At 37.1% G+C, this 25127-nt stretch overlaps 1 protein-coding gene across 4 annotated transcripts in view; it reads left to right on the top strand.

Moving 5' to 3' along the window:
• The window catches only part of CTDSPL2 (CTD small phosphatase like 2), a 91514-nt gene that overhangs the window by 52861 nt on the left and 13526 nt on the right, over window positions 1–25127 (top strand). For 3 of the 4 annotated variants that reach the window (XM_066388311.1, XM_066388312.1, XM_066388310.1), the window contains 6 exons: window positions 484–622; window positions 3487–3633; window positions 5995–6210; window positions 11674–11752; window positions 12630–12741; window positions 15975–16061. In XM_066388311.1, the coding sequence (XP_066244408.1) occupies window positions 484–622; window positions 3487–3633; window positions 5995–6210; window positions 11674–11752; window positions 12630–12741; window positions 15975–16061 (780 nt within the window). The remainder of the gene's footprint in view (window positions 1–483; window positions 623–3486; window positions 3634–5994; window positions 6211–11673; window positions 11753–12629; window positions 12742–15974; window positions 16062–25127) is intronic. The other variant, XM_066388313.1, reaches the window with a different exon arrangement.

The following is a 25127-nucleotide window of genomic DNA, read 5'->3' as shown; positions in this document are numbered from 1 at the left end:
ACTTTATATATTGAAGATTTTTTATTTTATTACTAGAATTTGTACCTCTTGACTCCCTTCACTCATTTCTCCTCCCATCCCACCCCTATCTTTGGCAACCAGTGGTCTATCTCTATCTATGAGCTAGATTTTATTTGTTTTTTTAACTTTTAGTTTCCACGTATAAGTGAGTTCATATAGTATTGGTCCTCCTCTGTCTGACTTACTTTATTTATTTAGTATAATGCCCTCAAAGTCCATCCATGTTTTTGCAAATGGCAAGATTTTATTATTTTTTTATGAGTGAATAATATTGCGTTGCATATTATGACACATTTTCTTTATTCATCAATTGATGAACCATTTAGGTTGTTTCCATTTGTTGGCGATTGTAAATGATGCAGTGAATATGATCGGGGTGCATATCATATTTTATCATTTTGAAAGTGTAACCTATAAAGCAGAATGATTATTCAATGACTGTTTTTCCTTTTATATCTTAAGGAAGAGAGAGAAAATCCTTCAAAACGGAGTAGAATTGAACGTGATATAGATAATAATCTGATCACATCAACACCAAGAGCAGGAGGAAAACCTAACAAACAGATATCTCGAGTAAGACGGAAAAGTCAAGTAAATGGAGGTTTGTTAATACTTAGATAATTGCTTTATTAGGTGTAGGCAGAAATCTCACCCAGTATGTTTATTTTGTTTTTAAAAATCTACTTTAATCAATTTCTGCTTTGTTATTTTTAATCTCCTTTGTATTAAATATTAGTAGCATGAAATGAAATAAAAATTTACCTTAATATAAATCTGCTTTGATGAATTAAAATGACAGGCAGAACAGTTAGCTTTATACTGTTTAGCATGAAAAGGTATATGGAGCAACATTTTTTACTTCAAATAAATTTATTTCTTAAAGCAATAATATACTGCTCACAATTCATTTTTAAATATCCTCTGCCTGGCCTGTCGTGGCGCAGTGGATGGAGTGTTAGCCTGGAACGCTGAGGTCACTGGTTCAAAACTCTGGGCTTGCCCGGTCAAGGCACATATGGGAGTTGATGCTTTCTGCTCCTCCCCCCTTCTCTATCCTCTCTCTCCCTCTCTCTCCCTCTCTCCCCTTCTCTCCTTTCTAAAATGAATAAATAAAAAATCTTTAAATATCCTCTAATTTTTGTGAGCAGTATAGTTGTGACTTAATTTGTATATATACAAATTTGAAATAGGTACTTAATATGTACAAAGAATTTGTTTCTTGGTCATGGAATTTCAGAGCTCAGAATGGGGTTGGATCACTCAGGCCAATTTTTTTTCAACTAGAGGTGGTTTTGTCCTCCCAGGCAACATTTGTCAGTATCTGGAGACCTTTTTGAGGGAATACTCAAAACAGCCTATTGAGGGGATGTTGCTAAATACCTGCAGGCCATCTTCCCACAACAAAGAATTATTCAGCCCAAAGGTCAATAATGTTGCTGTTGATAAACCCTATTCAAATGCCTCAAAGTCAAAAAAGGAGAAAAACAAGGACAAGCAGAGAAATCTCTAAAGAATAACACTTAAGAGCATAGAATACTGCCTTTTAACAAATGCTATTTTAAATGCAACAATATTATTTCTTAGCTTTTTCCTCTCAATGCAGTGATGTATATCTATTGTTGGAATTGACCAGTTGGGAAAAATGGGACAACGTAATAAGTTAAAAGAGCTATACAGCAAAGAAGGAAAGAAAGGAGGTAGATAGTAAGGTTGTGGTAGGTCTAGGATGATTAATGAAAATAATTTGTTTGAATTTGTTTTTTAAATATTTTTCAAAAACCCATGGAAAATTTTTTATTCATAAGAAACAGCCTGACCAGGTAGTGGCGCAGTGGATAAGAGCATCAGCCTGGTACACAGACATCCAGGATTCAATCCCAGATCAGGGCACATGGGAGAAGTGACCATCTGCTTCTTCCTCCATCCTCTTCCCCTTCTCTCTCTCTTCCTTTCTTGCAGCCAGTGGCTTGATTGGTTCAAGTGTCAGCCCCTGGCAGTGAGGATAGCTCTGTTGGTCCTAGTGTAGGCCTTAGGTGCTGAGTATATCTTGGCTGATTTGAACATCAGCCCCAGACGGGGTTGCCGGGTAGATCCCAATCAGAGCTCATGTGGCAGATCTCCTCCCGCCCCACTTAGAAAAGAAAAAGAAAACTGGTTATTCCCCCCCCCCTTTTTTTGTGTGACAGAGATAGAGAGAGGGATAGAAAGGGACAGACAGACAGGAAGGGAGAGAGATGAGAAGCATCAATTCTTCGTTGCGGCTCCTTAGTTTCCTTAGTTATTTTATTTCTTTCTCATGTGCCTTGACCAGGGGGCTACAGCAGAGCAAGTAACCCCTTGCTCAAACCAGCAACCTTGGGCTTCAGGCCAGTGACCTTTGGGCTCAAGCCAGCAACCATGGTGTCATGTCTATGATCCCACACTCAAGCCAGTGACCCTATGCTCAAGCTGAATGACCTTGGAGTTTCGAACCTGGGTCCCCCGCATCCCAGTTCAACACTACTCACAGTGCCACCACTTGTTCTGGCTGGTTATTCTTTCTAACCATTTGAAGTGGTGCCTTGATATCCATAAGTAATTTTTGACATTGCTCCTACATAGTGTTTTGCTTCAATAGAGCTATGTTGTTATTATTCATTAGCAATAGACTGGAGGTAGGGTTTTGTGAAGTAGGTAGCATCCCAAAATGTAAAGAAAGACAAAAGTTTGCATTTGTGTTTTTGATATCGAAACTTGCTTTATTTATAGTTTATTTCATTCTCTATTACCCTGTGTTAGTTTGAAGGCTTTCAGTCTGTATAATTCTGGATGTAAATGTATAGTATATAAATTTATAGTTGACCCTTGAACAACACGGTGGTTGGGGTGCCAACACCCTGCACAGTTGAAAATTCAGAGAAACTTTTGACTCCCCAAAACTTTAATTGTCCCTCAGTATCTACAGGGGATGGTTCTGGGACCCGCATAGATACAAAATCTTCCGATTGTCAGGTCCCTTACATTAAATGGCATAGAATAGTGCATACAGTTGGCCCTCTGTATCTGGACGCCCAACCACAGACTGAAAATATTATTTTCAATATTATAGTATATAATAAAAACTATTGAATCTGTGGGTGTGAAATCTGGGGATACAGAGGGCCAGCTGTGTATTTATTGAAAAAAATCCAAGTTTAAGTGGACCAACATAGTTCAAATGTATGTTCAAGGGTCAACTGTACTCTGAAAAACTCATTGAATTTTAGGATTTATAAAGTATTATAAATAAATTTGTAATAAGATCATTTGGCTTACATGTGATTTACCTCAAGATATCTTTAAATAATGATCTTTCTTAATATTAATGACAGTTACTATTCATGAAATATTTTGAGGGGAAAAATAGTTTTTACAATGAATTGTTTAGAACAGATTTCTGAAAGTCATGTTTTCTAGTTTGCAACTTTTTTCCCCTTTCTTTCTTAGAAGCTGGTAGTTATGAAAAGACAAATCAACATGTAAAACAAAATGGAAAATTAGAAGATAACTCTTCTGGCAGTCCTCCTAGGACTACATTATTGGGGACCATATTTTCTCCTGTCTTCAACTTTTTTTCACCAGCAAATAAAAATGGTAAGTATGAATCATTAACTGTAATTAGTGTTTAAAAAGTTTATGGTTTTCTTAGTTTTTAAAAGACCTATTTGATTTTAGTGGCATATTTGTCAGCATCTTGTGTTTGTTTTTAGCCTTGTTAAAAAATATGCAGGTCCTAAAAGGTTGTTTTTTTTTTAAGTGACTGAAATAAATATAGAATATGTTTAATTCTATTGAAGTGAATGAACTTTTACTATCTGAAAAGATGGATGATAAACTTTGGGCTGGAGGGAAAGTTTGATTTTTTGGTTGTTGGTTTGACTTCTGTAATACTTACAGTGTGTACAGGAAAGAATCTAGAAGCATTTTTAGTATTTGAGTTTAATAAAATAGAATTTTAAAAATATTTTTAGTGAATTGAAAGTAGTACATTTTTTGTAACACAGTTTATTTTTATCATCATTTGCTTGATTTTTTTGCCCCTTAGGAATCTTCATTGTAGACAAATAGTAAAACTACCCTAATTCAAATGAATTGATGGTTTTCGTTATATAATACTTTTGCAAAAGAATCTTAAGAAGGTTTCTTTCTTTTTCTTATTTTCACAGGAGAGAGACAAAGACAGTCAGGAAGTGAGAGAAATGAGAAGCATCAATTCATAGTTACAGCACTTTAGTTGTTCATTGATTGCTTTCTCATACATGCCTTGACTAGGGAACTCCAGCTGAGTCAGCGACCCCTTGTTCAAGCCAGTGATCTTGAGCTCAAACCAGCAACCATGGGATCATGTCTATGATCCCATGCTCAAGCCGGTGACCTTGGGGTTTCAAACCTAGGTCCTCAGCATCCCAGGTCTATGCTCTATCCTCTGTGCTACCACTTGGTCAGACAAAATAGAAAACAATGACTTCTGGAGGATGTCATTAAAAAATGGAAAAAGTTTGGTGTCATTCCATAATGGAAGAAGAATTGGGCGGCACAGCTAGATGATGGCTGTGTATAATGAGGAAACTAATATCAGATTTAATAAGATGGAATCTTGTTGAGAATTTGTTCTTATGTCTGAATAAAAAGGTGTCCCCATGGTTAGGGGAACAATTAGCTCTGTTTTAAGAATCCCAACTGCCCGCAATGGCTAGGATTCTTAGTACTAAAAAGATCAGGAGCTGTTTGAGGATAATGAATATATATAATACCTAAGACATCGTAAGCACTTAATAAAAGATACTTGCTTTAATGTGAAGAAATTTTATAGTCAACAATACTGTATCATATACTTCAGAGTTGCTAAGAGAATAGATCTTAAATGTTCTAGTTACAAAAAAGAAATAATTATGTTGTAGGATAGAGGTGTTAGCTAACAGAAGTTGGTAATCATATATAAATCAATCTATACACTAGAAACTTACAGTGTCTGATCTGTGGTGGTGCAGTGAATAAAGCGTCGATTTGGAACTCTGAGGTTGCTGGTTCAAATCCCTGGGCTTGCCTGGTCAAGGCACATATAGGAAGCAACTACTACAAGTTGATGCTTCCCATTTCTCCCTCCTCTTTCTCTCCCTCTCTCTCCTCTCTCTCTCAAAGTTGATAAATAAAATTAAAAAAAGAGACAGTGTTATATGTCAGTTATATCTCAATAAAAAATAAAGTTCTAAATTATGACTGATTATAAATGGGTGTTTCTAAACTATTTAAACACTCTTAAAAACCTTATTTACAGCCTGACCTGTGGTGGCACAGTGGATAAAGCGTTGATCTAGAATGCTGAGGTTGCCGGTTCAAAACCCCGGACTTGCCCGGTCAAGGCACATACGGGAGTTGATGCTTCCTGCTCCTCCCCCCTTAGCTCTGTTTCTCTTTTTCTTTCTCCTTCCTCAGTAAAGTAAATAAATAAATAACTTAAAAAATAAAAAACCTTATTTACAAATATACTACTCAAGCTTATAATAGTCTCTTTATTCCTCATGGCTTGAAATGTCTGAAAGAAACTCACTAAACAATGGTATCCTCAGCTTTGTTTCTGTTGTATTTAATTTTTCTAAATATTTATGGGTTTTAATTTTTATTGAAATATATTTGACATATAACATTGTATAAATTTAAAGTACAACATGTTGACTTGGTACATTTATACATTGTAATATGATAGCTATTATAGCGATAATTAGCATTGCTATGTTGTTCCATAATTACCTTCTTTTCATTGGTTGGAATAATTCAGTCCTAGTTTCTTAGCAAGTTTGATGATTGTACTATAGTATTAACTATATTTATTGGACTATACATTAGATATTTAGGGGTTATTGTAAATTTGGACCCTTAAACAACATGCTTTATTCTCCCACTCGCTGTGAGTTTTTAAATGATGATTGTGAGTTCATTGACTCATGATTTCAGGAACATCAGGATCCGATTCCCCAGGACAGGCTGTGGAAGCTGAAGAGATAGTAAAACAACTTGATATGGAACAGGTGGATGAGATCACTACCAGTACTACCACATCAACTAATGGAGCAGCTTACTCTAATCAAGCAGTGCAAGTGAGGCCATCAATAAATAATGGTTTAGAAGAAGCAGAAGAAACAGTTAATCGTGATATCCCTCCCCTTACAGGTGAAGAAAATGTCTTGTCTTATGCATTGTCAAGTATAGTTTATAAAACTACAGTATTTTATACATTTTCTTTTTTTTTTTGTATTTTTTTTTTTTTGTATTTTTCTGAAGCTGGAAACAGGGAGGCAGTCAGACAGACTCCCGCATGCGCCCGACCGGGATCCACCCGGCACGCCCACCAGGGGGTGATGCTCTGCCCATCCGGAGCTTCGCTCTGTCACGATCAGAGCCACTCTAGCGCCTGGGGCAGAGGCCAAGGAGCCATCCCCAGCGCCCGGGCCATCTTTTGCTCCAGTGGAGCCTCGGCTGCGGGAGGGGAAGAGAGAGACAGAGAGGAAGGAGAGGGGGAGGGGTGGAGAAGCAGATGGGCGCCTCTCCTGTGTGCCCTGGCTGGGAATCGAACCTGGGACTTCCGCACGCCAGGCCAATGCTCTACCACTGAGCCAACTGGTCAGGGCCAACATTTTCTTAAGTATGCAGGTTAAATACATAAGTTTTTCTTTCTTAACGTTAAGAAAATTAAAATTGGAAATAAACCTTTCTCCCTATTAATACACTGCTCACAAAAATTCGGGGATATTTCAAAATGAATATGAAGCTATAAAATATCCCCTAATTTTTGTGAGCAGTGTATTTTACAGTTTAATTATTTGTACCAGTCTTACTACTTGAAGAAATTTAACACAACTTGGAAAATATAAACTCATTTTATGAATGTAATTATTATAATTGTCAACAGTCTTAGACCTTAGGTCTGAAGTTCCTACCTAGAGTTAGTTTCATACAGAGATGACATTCCCCCAGAATAGGCTTCTGTTCCTGGATCTCTTTCTGTACCCAAACTTTGGAGTCTAATTCCCATTCTTATACAGGCTTAACATAATTGTTGGGTTCCTGAGACAGTTGTCATGGAAATGTAGAAACATATTAGCTTATAATTTATTTACCTCTGAGGGGTTGTGATGGATAGACAAACAAGGCTTAAAGATGAAATTGATGTTATGTTTCATCACGAATAAAAGCAGAAATAAAATTGAGGATAGCCATCTTTGCTCAGAGGGTGAAGATCTTAGACTTCTATGATAGATTTAATTTTTTTTATTTAATTTTTTTCTTTTTAACTTATGGTGCCAGGTGTTTGAGAGAGCCTAGTCCATATGTATTGGTTAAGAAATATAATTTGGTATATATAAGGAAGTAGAATGATGTTCTTCTGACAATTGTGAAGATGGAGAAAGATTTCTCTAACCTTAGGGCAGTGGTTCTCAACCTGTGGGTCGCGACCATAGCGGGGTCGCCTAAAGCCATCGGAAAATACATAATGCATATCAGGTATTTACATTCCGAATCACAACTGTAGCAAAATTACAGTTATGAAGTAGCCACCAAAATTAGTTTTTGGTTTGGGGTCACCGCAACATGAGGAACTGTATTGCGGGGTCACGGCATTAGAAAGGTTGAGAACCACTGCCTTAGGGGTTTCTAGAGGGTGAAAAGTAAGACTTACTCCAGTTGTCTCATTTATTTATTCTCCTAACATTTATTGAATACTTTTTTTTTGTGATGGGCACTGTTTATAAAGATGAGTAAGATATGTTCCTTGGCCCTGAAGAGTACATGGTCTAATTGATGAACAAAGTATACATAAAAATCACTATACAGTGTGGTGAGTGCTATTTAAATAACTGAGCAATGGACATAATAAAAAATGAAATCTTGACATTTGTAGCAATATAGATGAACCTAGAGATGCATTATGCTCAGTGAACTAAGACAGATTCATTTATATGTGGACTCTAAAAAACAAAGTAAATGAACAAACAAATTCTGGATTACAGAGAACAGAGTAGTTGCCGGATAGGAGGGGATTTGGAGGGATAGTGGAAAAGATGAAAGGGATTAAGAGGTACAGATTGCCAGTTATTAAAATAGTCACGGGATATAAAGCACAGCATAGGGAATATAGTCAGCAACACTGTAATAACTATGTATGGTGTCAGATGGGTATTAGACTTATCTTATTTCATATGATATATTATATAAATATCTAATCATTATGTTGTGTACCTGAACTAATATTATATGTCAACTGTAATTGAAAAATATATTTCGCCTGGCCTGTGGTGGCACAGTGGATAAAGTGTCAATCTGGAAACGCTGAGGTTGCCGGTTCAAAAACCCTGGGCTTGCCTGGTCAAGGCACATACGGGCTTGCCTGGTCAAGGCACTTTCTGCTCCTCCCCCCTTCTCTCTCTCTCTCTCTCTCCCCTCTCTATAATGAATAAATAAAATCTTTAAAAAAAAAAAAAAAAAAGAAAAATATATTTCTTTTTAAATATATTTTTTTTCTTCTTTTTTCAAGAGATAGAGACAGATATCCACATGTGCCCCAACTGGGATCCACCCAGCTACTCCCATCTGGAGCCAATGCTCTGCCCATCTGGGGCTATGCTCGCAACCAAGCTATTTTTAGCTTTTGAGTCAGAGGCTCCATGGAGCCTCCACAGAGCCATCTTCAACGCCTGGGGCCTAGGCACTCAAATCAATCTAGCCATGGCTGTGGGAGAGGGAGGGAGGGAGGGAGAGAGAGAGAGAGAGAAAGAAAGAGAGAGAGAAAGAGGTGGAAGGGTGGAGAAGCAGATGGTTGCTTCTCCTGTGTGCCCTAACTGGGAATTGAACCCGGGGCATCCACATGCTGGGCTGATGCTCTGCCACTGAGCCAACCAGCCAAGGTTGAAAATTAAATAAAAAAAAATAAGTGGCCTGACCAGGTGGTGGCGCAGTGGATAGAGCGTTGGACTGGGATGCGGAAGGACCCAGGTTCGAGACCCCGAGGTCGCCAGCTTGAGCGCGGGCTCATCTGGCTTGAGCAAAGAGCTCGCCAGCTTGGACCCAAGGTCGCTGGCTCCAGCAGGGGGTTACTCAGTCTGCTGAAGGCCCGCGGTCAAGGCACATGTGAGAAAGCAATCAATGAACAACTAAGAAGTCGCAACGCGCAACGAGAAACTGATGATTGATGCTTCTCATCTCTCTCTGTTCCTGCTTGTCTGTCCCTGTCTATCTCTGCCTCTGTAAAAAATAAATAAATAAATAAGTGGGCAACATAATGAGCTGGCACATTGCAGTTATTCTGATTGGAAGGATCATTAAACAATAGAAGTAAAATTGTCGCTGATCTTAAAAGATGAGTATAAGAGACAAACTTATTACTTTTCCCTAACTTCAAGAACTAAGTAGCCTAAAACAAGAAGGAAGGAGGCTGGCTCTACTATTCATTTAGCTCTGTGACTTTGGATAATTTATTTAAGCTTGCTGAGACTGTTTTCTGAGCTTTAAAATGGTAATAATAATTCAGGGTTTTGTGGATAAAAGAGATGAAATATGAAGAGTACTTAGCAAAAAAAAAAAGTGCTTAGCATGAAGGCACTCAAATATTCCTTTTTCCCTTTCTCTGAGGTTAATAGAAATTTAAAACAGAAGTGATTGGAAGATATGTCTTTCCTTTTTCCCCTATGGTAATGAACTGTTTAGTTGGCATAAAGTTGTTGCAAAAATTACAACAATTTTTATGGAGTTCCAGTGTCTTAGTCCTTTCCAGGTTCTATAACAAAATTTAATTCTCACAGCTCAGGAGGCTGGGAAATCCAAGTTAAAGTGTCAACAGCATCAGTGTATGGTGAAGATGTGCTTTTGGTTCATAAAATAGCTGTTTTCTTACTATGTCCTCACATGGTGGAAGCTATGTGAGCTTTCTGAAGGGCACAAAGTCCAGTCACAAGGGCTCCATCATCCTCATGACCTTCCAAAGGCTCCACATCCTAATACCATCACATTGAAGATTAGTTTTCAATGTATGAAATTGGGGGAGTGGGCACAAACATTTAATATCTAGAATCTGTTAGATATTACCTGCTTAGTTTTTTTTTTTTTTTGTATTTTTCTTGAAGCTGGAAACGGGGAGAGACAGTCAGACCGACTCCCGCATGTGCCCGACCGGGATCCACCCGGCACGCCCACCAGGGGCGATGCTCTGCCCACCAGGGGGTGATGCTCTGCCCCTCCGGGGCGTCGCTCTGTTGCGACCAGAGCCACTCTAGCGCCTGGGGCAGAGGCCAAGGAGCCATCCCCAGCGCCCGGGCCATCTTTGCTCCAATGGAGCCTTGGCTGCGGGAGGGGAAGAGAGAGACAGAGAGGAAGGGGGGTGGGTGGAGAAGCAAATGGGCGCTTCGCCTATGTGCCCTGGCCGGGAATCGGACCCGGGTCCCCCGCACGCCAGGCCGACCCTCTACCGCTGAGCCAACCGGCCAGGGCCACCTGCTTAGTTTTTAAGTTATCTTTTCCCTCTCCTTGAATTTAAATTGTAATTATTACCTTAAAAAAAGCTTTATCAGTTGATATTATTTTAGCTTAAACATAGAACAGATTATTTGTCAGGGAATATAGAATTGCTTCTTGATTATTTGATTTATTAATTGATTGATTCTTCTTTTCCAAGTGAGAGGATGGGAGATAGACAGGTTCCTGCAGGCGCTCTGACCAGGATCCACCCAGCAATACCTCTCCCCCCCACCCTTAATCTAGGGCTGATGCTCACAACTGAGCTATATTTAGTGCCTGAGGCAGAGGCTCCATGGAGCCATCCTCAATTCCCTGGTCCGATGCACTCAAACCAATCAAGCCATGTCTACAGGAGGGGAAGAGAGAGAGAGAGAGAGAGCGGGTAGGGGGAGGAGTGGAAAAGCAGATGGTCAGTTCTGTGTGCCCTCTGGAAATTGAATCTGGGACAGCCACACGGTCGGGCTGATACTCTTACCATTGAGCCACCAGCCAGGGCACTTCTTGATTATTTTAAGTTGCTTGTACACTAAAAATAAAATGTGTCTTCTAAATCAATGATTTCTATGTAGAGCAGCATTTCTCAACTATTTAAAATCATATATAGCCTTGAGATTCCTGTAAAAATGTACATACAGCATTTTTTCATAAGTCTTCAAGAGGTTCAAGTACCCCATACGGACTCTTTATCAGTCATAGGTTAAAATCTAGTTTGGGGTCTGTTATGAGCACACATATATTGACTGCCTGTATGTACAAGGTACTTTGTAAAGTGTTACTACTGTAAGAGCACTGTGAAAATTTTGTAGTGTTGTATGTAAACACCATCCACTTAGATATTGAATTCTTGTGTAGTGTATTTTCCTAATTAATAAATTTTCTAATTATTCTGCTAGCCATGGTAAAGCTTGCCATTTGTCTGTAATGGTAGTTTTTCCTTTGGATCTGGAGTTAGAGATATGTGCTAATAAATTTGCTTTTAAATACTGTTTAGAAATTATTTGTCTTGTCTTTAACCTAAAATACATAAGGCTTCAGGCAGATCTTACATAAAAGAAATAAAATGTATACTTCATGGAAGCATAAAGTGAGTAAAAATAATATTTTCTTTTTCATTTTATTAAATAGCACCAGTAACTCCAGATAGTGGTTATTCCTCCGCCCACGCAGAAGCCACCTATGAAGAAGACTGGGAGGTATTTGACCCGTGAGTTAGTTTTTCTTTCCTTCCTTGGCTCAGAGTGAAATTATATGTGTGGAGGGGTAGTGGGATGGTATGTTGCAAAGAGCATATGACCTATAGATATTAACCCTTTGATAGTGGGTTTTTCATGCTTACTGACACTCGGGAGTGAGTTTTTTTTCAAAAAGTGAAATTAGTTCCAGTTTTTTGTTTTTAACAGAGACAGAGAGAATTAGAGGAATAGATAGGGACAGACAGACAGGAACGGAGAGAGATGAGAAGCATCAATCATCAGTTTTTCGTTGTGGTATTTTAGTTGTTCATTGATTGCTTTCTCATGTGTGCCTTGACCGTGGGCCTTCAGCAGACCGAGTAACCCCTTGCTCAAGCCAGCGACCTTGGGTCCAAGCTGGTGAGCTTTGCTCAAACCAGATGAGCCCGCGCTCAATCTGGCGACCTCGGGATCTCGAACCTGGGTCCTCGGCATCCCAGTCCGACGCTCTATCCACTGCAGCACCGCCTGGTCAGGCGAGTTACAGTTTTATTAACATAAAATCATGTTTATTTGATAACCAATTTATGGAAACAAGAAGAACATACATTTACCTTTTTTTAATGTTGCCTTACACATTTTTAAAATAAATCAATCGTTCTCTGGATGCTCAGGAGGCATGAGGACATACATGAACGTTTGTACTACTCCAAGGGTTAATACTTTTACTGGGTTACTGAAATACTAATTTGTATATTTTCAGTTTTATTACATGTTTTGCATGTTTGGTTTACTACTTTAAATGTACATTATTTAATTAAAGATTTAAAGACGGGCTGGATTTAGTAATATGTCTTATATTTATAAAAAAGTAGAAATGTTGAAACTTTCTTAAAATTTGGTTTATAGCTATTATTTCATCAAACATGTTCCACCACTGACAGAAGAACAGCTAAATAGGAAACCTGCTCTTCCATTAAAAACAAGAAGCACACCAGAATTTTCCCTAGTTTTAGACCTGGTAAGTATGTTATTTGTAGATGTAAGAAAAATAAATGAGTTAAATTATTCTTTTAAAATAATATGCCAGAATACCTAAAAGAATATACGTGACTGAAGAGACTTTCACATTTACTTTAAACATGTCTTTTATTTTAAGCACAGACTAATACTAGTGTCCTTAGCTTGGTTAGTGTCTGGTACCTTTTAAAATCTACCAGTAAATTCCAATTTCATTTAATGCCTTGGTTTTACCTTCTATTGGGTCAGGATTGTGTTTCCTTGAAGGACCAGATATAATTTAGGTCTCAATAAGTTAACCTTATGCAAGGCCATATTTCTTTTTCTATTCTTTTTTTTTTTTTTTTTTTTGTATTTTTCTGAAGTTGGAAATGGGGAGGCAGTCAGACAGACTCCCGCATGCGCCCGACTGGGATCCACCCAGCACACTCACCAGGGGGCGATGCTCTGCCCATCTGGGGCGTTGTTCTGTTGCAACCAAAGCCATTCTAGCACCTGAGGCAGAGGCCACAGAGCCATCCTCAGCGCCCGGGCCAACTTTTGCTCCAATGGAGCCCTGGCTGTGGGAGGGGAAGAGAGAGACGGAGAAAGGGAGGGGTGGAGAAGCAGATGGGTGCTTTTCCTGTGTGCCCTGGCCAGGAATCGAACCCGGGACTCCTGCATGCCAGGCTGATGCTCTACTACTGAGCCAATCGGCCAGGGCTCTTTTTCTATTCTTGATTTTGTGTATTCTCTAATATCAATGACTACTTATTAATAGACTTAAACTTATCTTAATGCTGACTAAAAAACCCTTTAATGTACTGTTTTGGTATGATTTAAAAATTTATATTTTAGGGTACCAAAAGAACTGTGAAAACTGAATGTCTTGTTTTATAATGTTGGAAAACATTATTTAGCTTTTGTTACACTAGTACCCAAAATTAAAAATATAGTTTAGTTCTCATAAAGAATTTTTCTTAAGGAAAAGCATTATTTTATTTTATTTTATTGTTTTTATTTTTTAGAGAGAGAGACAGATAGGACGGGAGAGAGGGGAAGCATCAACTTGTTGTGGCACTTTATTTAGTTCATTGATTGCTTTCTCATGTGTACCTTGATGGGAGGGGGCCTTCAGCCTAGTCAGTGACCTCTTGCTCAAGTAATACCTTGGTGCTCAAGCCAGCAACCATGAGATCACATCTATGATCCCATGCTCAAGCTGGCAACCTCCGGGTTTCAAACCTGGATCATCAGCGACCTAGGTTGACACTCTGACCACTGCGCCTCTGCCTGGTCAGGCTAGGAAAAGCATTATTTTAAATCTTAATTAGCATGTATACTCCTGTTTTGAGGATTAGTAGGAAGACAAAGAAAAATTTTAAACTGATTATGGGTAGTTTAGATTTGATGTACAAGGTACTGAAGAAACTGAAAAAGATTTTGTAGGTAGGTTTTTATGTTAGGAGTTGATGTGGCAGGTTTGGCCATATAATATTTAATCTAATGTGAAGACAAATAGAGAAGGAAAACATAGAATTGGCTTAGTTATTTTACTGAAGTAAGTAAAACAGAATGATCAAAATTTATGCTATAGAGCAGCGGTTCTCAACCTGTGGGTCGTGACCCCGGCGGGGTCGCCTAAAGCCATCGGAAAATACAAAATGCATATCAGGTATTTACATTCCGAATCATAACTGTAGCAAAATTACAGTTATGAAGTAGCCACCAAAATTAGTTTTTGGTTTGGGGTCATCGCAACATGAGGAACTGTATTGCGGGGCCACGGCATTAGAAAGATTGAGAACCACTGCTATAGAGGAAGTAGTAGAATTAGTTATGTCTCAATTGTAAGAAAGAATACCTTTTTTAAGATGCTAAGAGAATACCTTGAAATGTGTAGTCTGGTGTTCTATTAAAAGAAGATGAGGTATATCTAGTATATTTTGCAGTTTGCCTCCCCAGAGTTTAACTTTAGGTTAAAAGAAACATTCCACCTAATAAGATATAGAATCACAAGGTATAAACATTTGTGTTTCTTTTTAATTCATGTAAATGCTTTGAAAAATCTTGAGTATAGTTATTAAAAGCTTTATTTTTTTAAAGGTGTTGTCACATTATAGAAGTCCTGTTTTTTAAATCATTCAGGATTTGAGCAAATAAATATTTGCACGTATCTTAGATTGAATGATCCATGAGCCTCACCTTATCTTTTAATGAGAAAACAGGGTTTGGTAATCACAGATGGCAAGTCTGTTTACTGACAATTTAGTTAAACAGTGTTTATGTCTAGAAACATTCCACAGGTACTAAAACATTCTTTTTTTTTTAATGAAATACTTTATAAAAGGCTTAAAGAAAAGGAGCTACATGAATAGAACATATATATTTCTTGGAATATATATAATAATTTGATTCTAAACCTCCATTTGTTAATTTTAAAACAATATATTTGGTTTACTTAACAAAAAGTTGGCAGCTGTGGAACGCAGAGCAGTGGTTCTGAAAATTAAACATGCATCAGAATCACCTGAAGGGCTTATTAAAACATTGTTGAATTACTCTCTGCACCCCCTGGGGAGTTTCTGAATTATCAATAGTGGAGCTGGAGCCTGACCAGGCAGTGGCACAGTGGATCATTGGCCTGGGACACAGAAGACCCCAGTTAAAACCCCGAGGTTGCCAGCTTGAGCACGGGGTCACCGACTTGAGTGTGGGATCATAGACATGACTCCATCCCATGGTCGCTGGCTTGAGCCCAAATATCACTGGCTTGAGCACAAACGTCACTGGTTTGAAGTCCAACATCACTGGCTTGGCTGCAGTCCCCCAGTCAAGGCACGTAGGAAAAAGCAATCAGTGAACAACTAAGCTGCCCTAACAAAGAATTGATGCTTCTCATCTCTCTCCCTTCCTGACACCTGTCCTTATCTGTCCGTCTCTGTCTCTCTCACTGTCTTGTTCTCTCTTGCTTAAGAAAAGAATAAAAATTGGAGCTGAAGAATTTTCATTTTTATTGGTTTCCAAATGATGCTGATGTTGCTTGTGGGTCCAGGAACCACACCAGAGAAACAGTGACTTAGAAAATTCTGTACAAATAGCTATGTTACACACAGTAATATATGATGAATGTAATAAAATTCCATATGTGAATGGGTGCTTGAATAGATGTTTTTGGTGATCGTGGATACATAACATCATTGTAATCTTTTTTTTAATATCTTGGTTCATTCAATATGTGTTTTTTATTTTAAGGATGAAACACTAGTACACTGTAGTCTAAATGAACTAGAAGATGCAGCACTTACTTTTCCAGTCCTTTTTCAAGATGTCATTTACCAGGTAATTTAAAATTTTTTTAACTTGATTTTTGGCCTGTTAGATAACATTCTGAACTAAGACATCTTATGTAAATTTTTTTGGTGAAATTTTATGTTTTTTATTAGATTTCATCAATACTTTAATGATTATTAACACAAAGTAGCATCATACTAAAAAATTACATAAAAACATTAATTTGTTACCAAAAAGATGTGAACTTTTTTTACCTAGCGATCTCTGCTAGTTTTATAATCAGTTTGCCAGCAGGTGGAGGCAGGAGCACTGACATCATAGATCCCTAAGAAGAACTTGCCAGTTTAATACCTGGTGTTTTTCTTCTCCAAAATCCAAATGATATAAAGAAAATTCATTCCTTGTTGGTCATTTTTATTTTCTTTTTTAGTAATATGGTCTGTAGATTGCAGTTTGGTTTATCTATTTTATATTCATCACAGAATTCCTGGATACTCTTTTAGTTACTACTTAAAATTTTGGGGTATAAGCATTTTTGTCTCATCTGTGTTGTTGAATAGGTAACAGTGCAAAATACAGATATTTACATTTCACTGTGAATTAAATTTTGTGTGTGCTGGCCATAGTTTTTATATTATATTTGAGATTTTCCTAACATAAAATTTGAATTAATATATGTGAATATACTTTGAAAATTGCAAGGAAAGTGCCCTTCTGTGGTGGTGCTGGTAGTGCTGGTGGTGGTTATTTAATTAGTATTACCTTCAAACATACCACTTGTTGAATGATTGGGAAAGGGTCTAAAAGTTTGTTGTTTGCAAGAGGAAGCCAACCTAAGGATTAACTAAAAGCCAAGTTGAACATTTATCATGAGGATGATGGAAAGGTGTTTATGGTTGCTTATTTGCTCTTAATAGGCAGTTAGAATTTGGGCATAGTTTTCAGCTTCAAAATTAAGTAGAAGTTTGTGGATCAGAGTCTACTTTACCTACTTTATCTTGTAATGAGTTGTAAGAGGATTTATTTGAGCAGTTATAGTCAATTCTCTTTTAACCTAGATAGGTGTTGTAGGTATGGTAATATCTGAGTACTGTATTCATTCCCTTTATTGAAACTGATTTTAGTTCTGATATATGATGAAAGAATGGGCAAATATATATAAAAATAAGAGATTTAAAGGTTTTGGTATTTATTTTTAACAATACTACTTGGCTTAAGGCAGTTCTTTTTCTTAATAAGACACTTTCTGCCATTAGGTTGTTCTTGTCTAGTCCACTTCAGAGACAGAAGTCTTTTGGCAAATAAACAGTAGAGTAATAGTTTACTTCTCTTTTTAGCTTGAGATCTTTGTTTTGTTGTTGTTTTTGTTGTTGTTATTCAAAATTGCACTGAAAAACAATGGGTTCCAGGCTTTGAATTTTGAAAGTAAAGCTATTACTTAAAAATAGTATTTTGAGGTGATGACATCTTAAGCTTTCTGATCTGAAGTTTATTTCTTGAAGATGGTTTTGGTCTGCTTATGTAATTTTTAATAGTGAAATAAGAACCTTGGAAATTGCAAGAGTTTGATTCTTCCCTTTTATGAGCATTTCTTTTCAGTGTGACCATAAAATTGAATTTTTTGTTAGTGCTTTGACTCTGCTTCAATTCTCTTCTTTATATAGTTCTTGTTATTTTCGTATGGATCTGAATAGTTGTCTTATTTTAAATAAAGGGCTTCTAGCAGTACATATGACTACTTATAAAATATTTTATGTACTGTATCTACCTCTGTGGAATTCAAAGAATTCTTTCTTATGAAAAAGAGTTCATAAAAGTCATACTTATGAACTGAGTCAAACTTTCTGAAACTGAAATATGAATGGTAGTGCCCAAATCAGGAGCAATGAGATGTATGTTTGAATCTTACAAGTTATAGAGACAATTGCAATTTAATATTATGATTTAGTTATTACATCATATACAGAGTTTAGTTCCCCTTTAGTAAATTTTTGAAGGTGTCCATAGTTAATATTGGGTACAGTCCTTTGGATTTCTGGTTTGGCATGGCTATTCTGTCTGCTTTAAAAAAAATAATTTGAAGAAATCTTGGGTTAGAGTTCCCCCAGTTTTCAGACCAGCAAGCTCCCTTTAAACAGGGAATGATGTCTTTTAAACTTTCAGTGGTGTTGTCTCCATCTACTGGCAAAGAAGAAATATACACAAGGGTCTGAGATGATCTAAGAGATTTTGGAGAAACCACATTATTAGGTAAGATGTAACTTACATATTTAACCAGTACAATATAATGTGGCCCACTTAAAGGTAGATACCTATAAAATACTGTATATACTCTTTTAAAAAGTAATTTATTGAGCTGAAATTCACAACATAAAGTTAACACTTTTTAAGTGAACAGTTCCATGGCATTTATATACCTTCGTACATTGTTAGTTCCATGGTATTTATGTATATATACCCCTAAAAATAAAAAGGTAATGTTAAAATAGGATCAAATTCTTTATCTGAATTAAAGCCAAATAATGTCCTCTTGGGACTTATTTTACTTTTGTTTTCTTTTTGTGGCAAGTTCGTCATGGTTGAGCTATATCTATCTAATTTTAATTTTAATTCTACTTGTTATTTCTTTTTTTTACAATGTAAAGTGTAAATTGTCTTACATGTGTTTTAATAATCATCTATATCAGGGGTTGGCAAGCTTTTTCCTATAAAGGGCCATTTGTTAATATTTTAAGTTTTGCAGTCTCTATTGCAACTGCTTTTTCTGCCATTATAACCTGAAAGGAGTCATAGACAGCACATAATTGAATAAGTGTGGCTGTGTACAAATAAAGCTTTATTTACTAAAATAGTGACAATTTGGATTTGGCCCACAGGCCATAGTTTACTGACCCTTGATCTAATAATTATGAGAGTATATACAGTACATTTACATATTCAGATTATTTCTAAGTGAATGTAGGTAATCAAATGTTCATCAAAAATTTTGCTAATATTTAGATAAATTTAAAATTAGATCCATTCTAATCTGGTTGTGGGCTTTCTTAGACAAAAGTTTGAGGGGAAATTTAAGGTGGCCACTACTCACATATAAAGATTGCCTGACTTCATAATTTATATTCTTCTTTTGATTAATAAGTAGGACTCAACTTAGTTATTGCAAGTCTTAGGATTTACCAGCAGGTAGATTATTCAAGCCCCAATTTAGCACCTGAGTATACTTGAGTTCCATTTCTAGGGGATAAAATAATAACCTAAAAATTTCAACTCAAAATTTGATGTATGTTACACCTGACACTGTATGGATAGACAGATTATAGTTTTTATATATGGAGAAAAAGTAATTCAAAAGAAGAACTGACTTTTTTTAAGTGAGGATATAGCACTCACAAAGACAAAGTATACAGATTTTTGTTTGAATGGGTCTTTGCCCCTCTTGTTACTTTTTCTATAAATTGTTTTATAATGAGTTATTGGGGAAATATTTATTTATAGAATGGTACAAGTGCATTTGATATCTGGAAAAACAAGTGCATGATCAGTTCCAATGCACATGTTTAATCTTTATATTTAGCTTATATTGACACATTGTCAGGAAATCCATCTCGTGGTGTTACTCAGTTAAGAGGTCTCCACTGTATTTAGTTTCTGTTCCTGCAGATCCACCAATTCAAGACTATAGGTCATCTCACTCCCTCTTCCATCCAGAAGATGACTTCTATCCACAAGCAGGATTGAATCAAAAGACAGATTTTTCACTTAGCTCTTGAACTGAACCACCTCCTCAATGACCTTCCTCTGTCTCCATCAAGAACTGGAGCTCAGTTTTTTGAAGATGTAATAGAGCTACTCAGCCCAAACGTGGCTAATTGAAGACTAAAAGAAGATGCCTCATATGTTTCACCACAGTGCAGCCAAACGTAACTGTGTTGTCCAACTCCTCATTCTGTAAAGCATGGCAGGGGCATCTGATTTTTGACTGTTCACCTGTAAGACTTTAGCCAGTCAGTGGCTTTCTGAAGATCAGTAAAATCAACAAACTTTGGGTCAGCTGTCCAGAAATCAGATTGTGGTAAGCACTCAAGGAGAGATAGGGCCCTCTAGGGAGCAACTTGCTAAAGGACACTTTATTAGTAGAGGTTGTTTTTATGGGGAAAGTTTGGGGGGAGAAATGGGTGGGAAATTCCATGTTTAGCAAAGTTCAGTGTCTTCTCCATTATTATAGTTTGTTTTCTTGGGGACCTTACAACATAGGATAATTTTTATAAGAATCTCGAAGTCTTCTATCCCCTCTATAGTATTCCCTAGAAAAGTCAGCATTATTTTTGCTTCATGAAGAAAAAAGCAATCATTTAAATGGAGAATTTTGTAGTAAATACCTAATCAAGTTTTTCCTACTCTCAAGCTCTCACTTAAGTCGATAATAACCAAGAGACATTACTGTTTTGACCTTCATAAAGCATAATTTTGCTCGGCAAAAGTAGTATGTGCCTTAAGATATTTGGGGTCATGGACACTTAGTATTGAGGAATAATGTTTTAGCTGGTCTGGAAAAATATTTGATAGTTAATTGTAGGTAGCCTGACCTGTGGTGGCGCAGTGGATAAAGTGTCGACCTGGAAATGCTGAGGTCGCCAGTTCAAAACCCTGAGCTTGCCTGGTCAAGGCACATATGGGAGTTGATGCTACCAGCTCCTCCCCCCCTTCTCTCTCTCTCTGTCTCTCCCTCTCCTCTCTAAAATGAATAAATAAAAAAAATAATAAAAAAATTAATTGTAGGTAAATATTAAAAACAATTTTAAAGTAACTTTCCAATCCTTATTAGAAAGTATAGTTTGCCTGACCAGGTGGTGGTGCAGTGGATAGAATGTTGACCTGGGATGCTGAGGACTCTGTTTCAAAACCCTGAAGCCCTCAGCTTGTGCTTGAGTGCAGGGTCACTGGCTTGAAGCACAGGCTTGCTGGCTTGAGCAGGGCGTCACTGGCTCAGCTGGAGCCTTCTCCCGTCAAGGCACATATGAGAAAGCAATCAATGAACAATTAAAATACTACAACAAGTTGATGCTTCTCATCTCTCTCCCTTCCTTTCTGTCTGTCCTCTCTTTCTCTCTCTCTCACTTAAAAAGAAAAGAATGTAGTCATTGGCACTCATTTTTTTCATCATAATTATTCATTATTAATTTTTAGATTAAAAAAGGAACTAACTATATAAAAGAAACCTATAGTTATCTACTTTTCAAAGATAAAATATATTTTATGGGGAATTCTTTGTATTCTTTGTAAATGTACCTTAAAATTAGAAGCAGTTTATTTAAAAATATATGGAAAGTTCTCAACAACTGAAAATGTTCTACAAATTCAGGAGAGGTGACAGTTAATTACTAAGCATATTAAATTGGAGGCTTCAAAGTTTAGAATTTGTTTTTGAAAGCAACATTTTTGTTTTACTGCAAAGGACTTTTGTTTCACTACTCTTAAAATACTAAACTTTTAATATAAGCATATCAATATTTTTTATATATACACAACTCTAACTTATGCATCTAAATTAAAACACACTGCTCACAAAAATTAGGGGATATTTCAAAATGAATATGAAGTGATAAAATATCCCCTAATTTTGTGAGCAGTGTATATATAATGGCTGCTTTTACTGGAAAGTTATTCTTCATTGCTAACTTTAATATGCCATTTATATGAATATATTAAGCTTAACTATCTTTTGGACTCTTATCAGAAAATTTCTTTTTAAATTAAAAAAAAATATTTGTTTTGATTTATTCATTTTAAAGAGGCGGGGGGTGGAGGAGAGAGAGAGAGAAAGGCAGAGGGAGAAGCAGGAAGCATCAACTCCCATATGTGCCTTGACACAGCAAGCCTAGGGTTTTGAATCAGCGTCCTCCGCGTTCCAGGTCAGTGCTTTATCCACTGTGCCGCCACAGGCCAGGCACATTTATTTCTACTTAACACAGTGTAAGGTTTTGTTAAGTTTTTAGTTTAGGGGTTTTGGGGGGGCTGTGTGTGTTTTTCTTTTATTGGTTCTTATATTTTAGTATTTACTTATTCATCCCCAATTGATCCACCTAAGAATACTATCCCCAACAGCCATCGAACTCTTATTGGAAACTGTGAAAAAGATGCTGTGAAATCACCCAGTGGGTTATAAAGTTGAGGCCTCCACAGGGCCTACCCGAGTAGCCCCCTTGCTATGGAAAAGGTTGAGGTTTTTCTCTATGCTCTGGTGAGGTTAAAAAAATGTTAAGCAAGTTGAATAGTTAAGCTGTCAACTGATGCAATTCATTATTACTGTTCCTCTTCTAAAAACACAGCTTGTAGGCCCAGGGCTTTCTCTTTGAGTTAAGATGCCCAATTCTGCCCCATCTAGTCATACTCATTCCAGCTATTATTATAATTGATTACTTTTAAATGGTAATAGCTATTAGTAGTTTCAGTGTTCCAGGCATTGTTTTAGGTACTTGACATGCAATAATTTATTTAATCCTCATAACCTTATGAGGTAGGTACTGTTATACCCATTTTATAGATGAGGAAACTGAGGTGTACAGAAGGGTTATACCAGTGGTATCTGTTAATACTAAGATATCTCATTTATTTGGAGCATCTTATTCACATTCCCCAGTTTTGTTAGTTTTCCACTGCTTTAAATTTTTACTACTGATTATAAATAGTATTCACAAGTCTTTTTTTTTTACAGAGACAGAGAGTCAGAGAGAGGGATAGATAGGGACAGACAGACAGGAATGGAGAGAGATGAGAAGCATCAATCATCAGTTTTTCGTTGCGACACCTTAGCTGTTCATTGATTACTTTCTCATATGTGCCTCGACCGTGGGCCTTCAGCAGACCGAGTAACCCCTTGCTCAAGCCAGCAACCTTGGGTCCAAGCTGGTGAGCTTTGCTCAAACCAGATGAGCCTGCGCTCAAGCTGGCAACCTCGGGGTCTCGAACCTGGATCCTCCGCATCCCAGTCTGACGCTCTATCCACTGCGCCACTGCCTGGTCAGGCACAAGTCATTTTTTAACTTAAAAGTTTCCATACTCTTTATGTGGGTGAATTTCACTGAATTTACCTTTTTTTTTTTTTTTACCTGCAATAGTGTAACAATAAGTTCTAAGGATATCATGGGAAAATGATTAGAGATGTTTCAGTTTGAATATTATCTGTGTGCTCAAAACTATTTAGAAATACTTTTCCAAAAAAGATTTACATGTAAGAAGCTTTTTTTTTTTTGTCATACTGTTCAAGTTATCTATGGTAATAGACAAAATTTTGGTAAAATAACAGTCAGAAATTACTCAGTATATATAATTTGACATTGCCTATACTTAGACATGAATTTGAATTTAGACATTATCACAAAATATTCTCATTGTCATAATACCAAAGAAAGTATAGGTTGTCAGGTATTGTTCATAATCAAGTTTTATTAATATATTGTTATTTTTCTGTTGTATATTTATTACTTTTATATAAAATTTAAATTTTGGTAAAATCAGTCCATATCAGATACACAAAATTAATCTCATTATCACTGCTTTGCTGATACTATTATAATAGATTTTATTTAAAAATTTTTGCATAATGAACATTTATATATTTTTATTTTCTATTTTTTATTTTTGAGAGACAGACAGGGACAGACAGGCAAGAAAGGGAAAGAGATGAGAAGTATCAATTTTTCATTGTGGCACCTTAGTTCATTGATTGCTTCCTCCTATGTGCCTTGATAGGGCGGGGAAGGTGGGCCCAGCTGAGCCAGTGACCTTGGACTTTAAGCCAGCGACCATGGGGTCATATCTATGATCCCACGCTCGAGCCAGCAACCCCATACTCAAGCTGATGAGCCAGTGCTGAAGCTGGTGACCTTGGGGTTTTGAACCTGGGTCCTCAGAGTCCCAGGCCAACACTCTATCCACTCCGTCACCACTTGGTCAGGCATGAACATATTTATAAAAACATATTCTGGGGAAGTAAGACTAATTAAAGGCATGTTTTATTACTAAATTTTTATGAAATAGTTATTCCTTATAGCATATATTATTTTTATTTTTTATTTATTTTAGAGGGGAGAGATAAACAGGCAGGGGGTGGAGGAGAAGGACATATCAACTCATAGTTGCTTCTCATATACGCCTTGACTGGGTAAGCCCAAGGTTTTCAACCAGCAACCTCAGCATTCCAGGTCGATGCTTTATCCACTGTGCCACCACAGGTCAGGCCCAAATATATTTTAAAATATGTTAATAGTTTAAAAATAACATACGCACCTGACTAGGAGGTGGCGCAGTGGATAGAGCGTTGGACTGGGACGCAGAGGACCCAGGTTCGAAACCCCGAGGTCGCCAGTTTGAGCGCGGGCTCATCTGGTTTGAGCAAAAGCCCACCAGCTTGAACCCAAGGTCGCTCCTTTGAGCAAGGGGTTACTCAGTCTGCTGTAGCCCCAGGGTCAAGGCACATATGAGATAGCAATCAGTGAACAAGTAAAGTGCCATAACAAAGAGTTGATGCTTCTCATCCCTCTCCTTTCCTGTCTGTCTGCCCCTATCTATCCCTCTCTCTGACTCTCTCTGTGTCCCTCAAAAAAACAACAAAAAAGTATATGCTAGGCCCAAATATATTTTAAAATAAGTTAATAGTTTAAAAATAACATATGCTAGGCCTGGCCTGTTGTGGCGCAGTGGATAAAGTGTCGACCTGGAATGTTGAGGTCACTGGTTCAAACCCCGAGCTTGCCCAGTCAAGGCACATATGAGAGTTGATGCTTCTTGCTCCTCCCCCCTTCTCTCTTATCCCTCTCCTCTTTCTCTCCCAATCTCTCTCTTCTAAAATGAATAAATAAATTTTAAAAAGTTAAAAAAATATATTTGGTTTACTGGTAGAAGATTAAATCTGTAATGTACATAGAATAATTGGTATATACTGGGACAGACACACACTAAACTGAAATGAAACTTGGCTTAATCTTACATTTGGGAAATGACATGGTTTTGAACAGTTGCAAGTTTGAAGGACAGTTGGTGGTATGTATATACATAGAAAAAGAATGTAGAAAATAGGAAATATGCAGTCAAGACATGACAAGAGCATGTGTA

Source organism: Saccopteryx leptura, chromosome 6, assembly GCF_036850995.1.
Source record: "Saccopteryx leptura isolate mSacLep1 chromosome 6, mSacLep1_pri_phased_curated, whole genome shotgun sequence".
In the NCBI taxonomy this organism is placed as follows: domain Eukaryota; kingdom Metazoa; phylum Chordata; class Mammalia; order Chiroptera; family Emballonuridae; genus Saccopteryx; species Saccopteryx leptura.
This window is presented reverse-complemented; position numbering and strand designations above follow the sequence as displayed.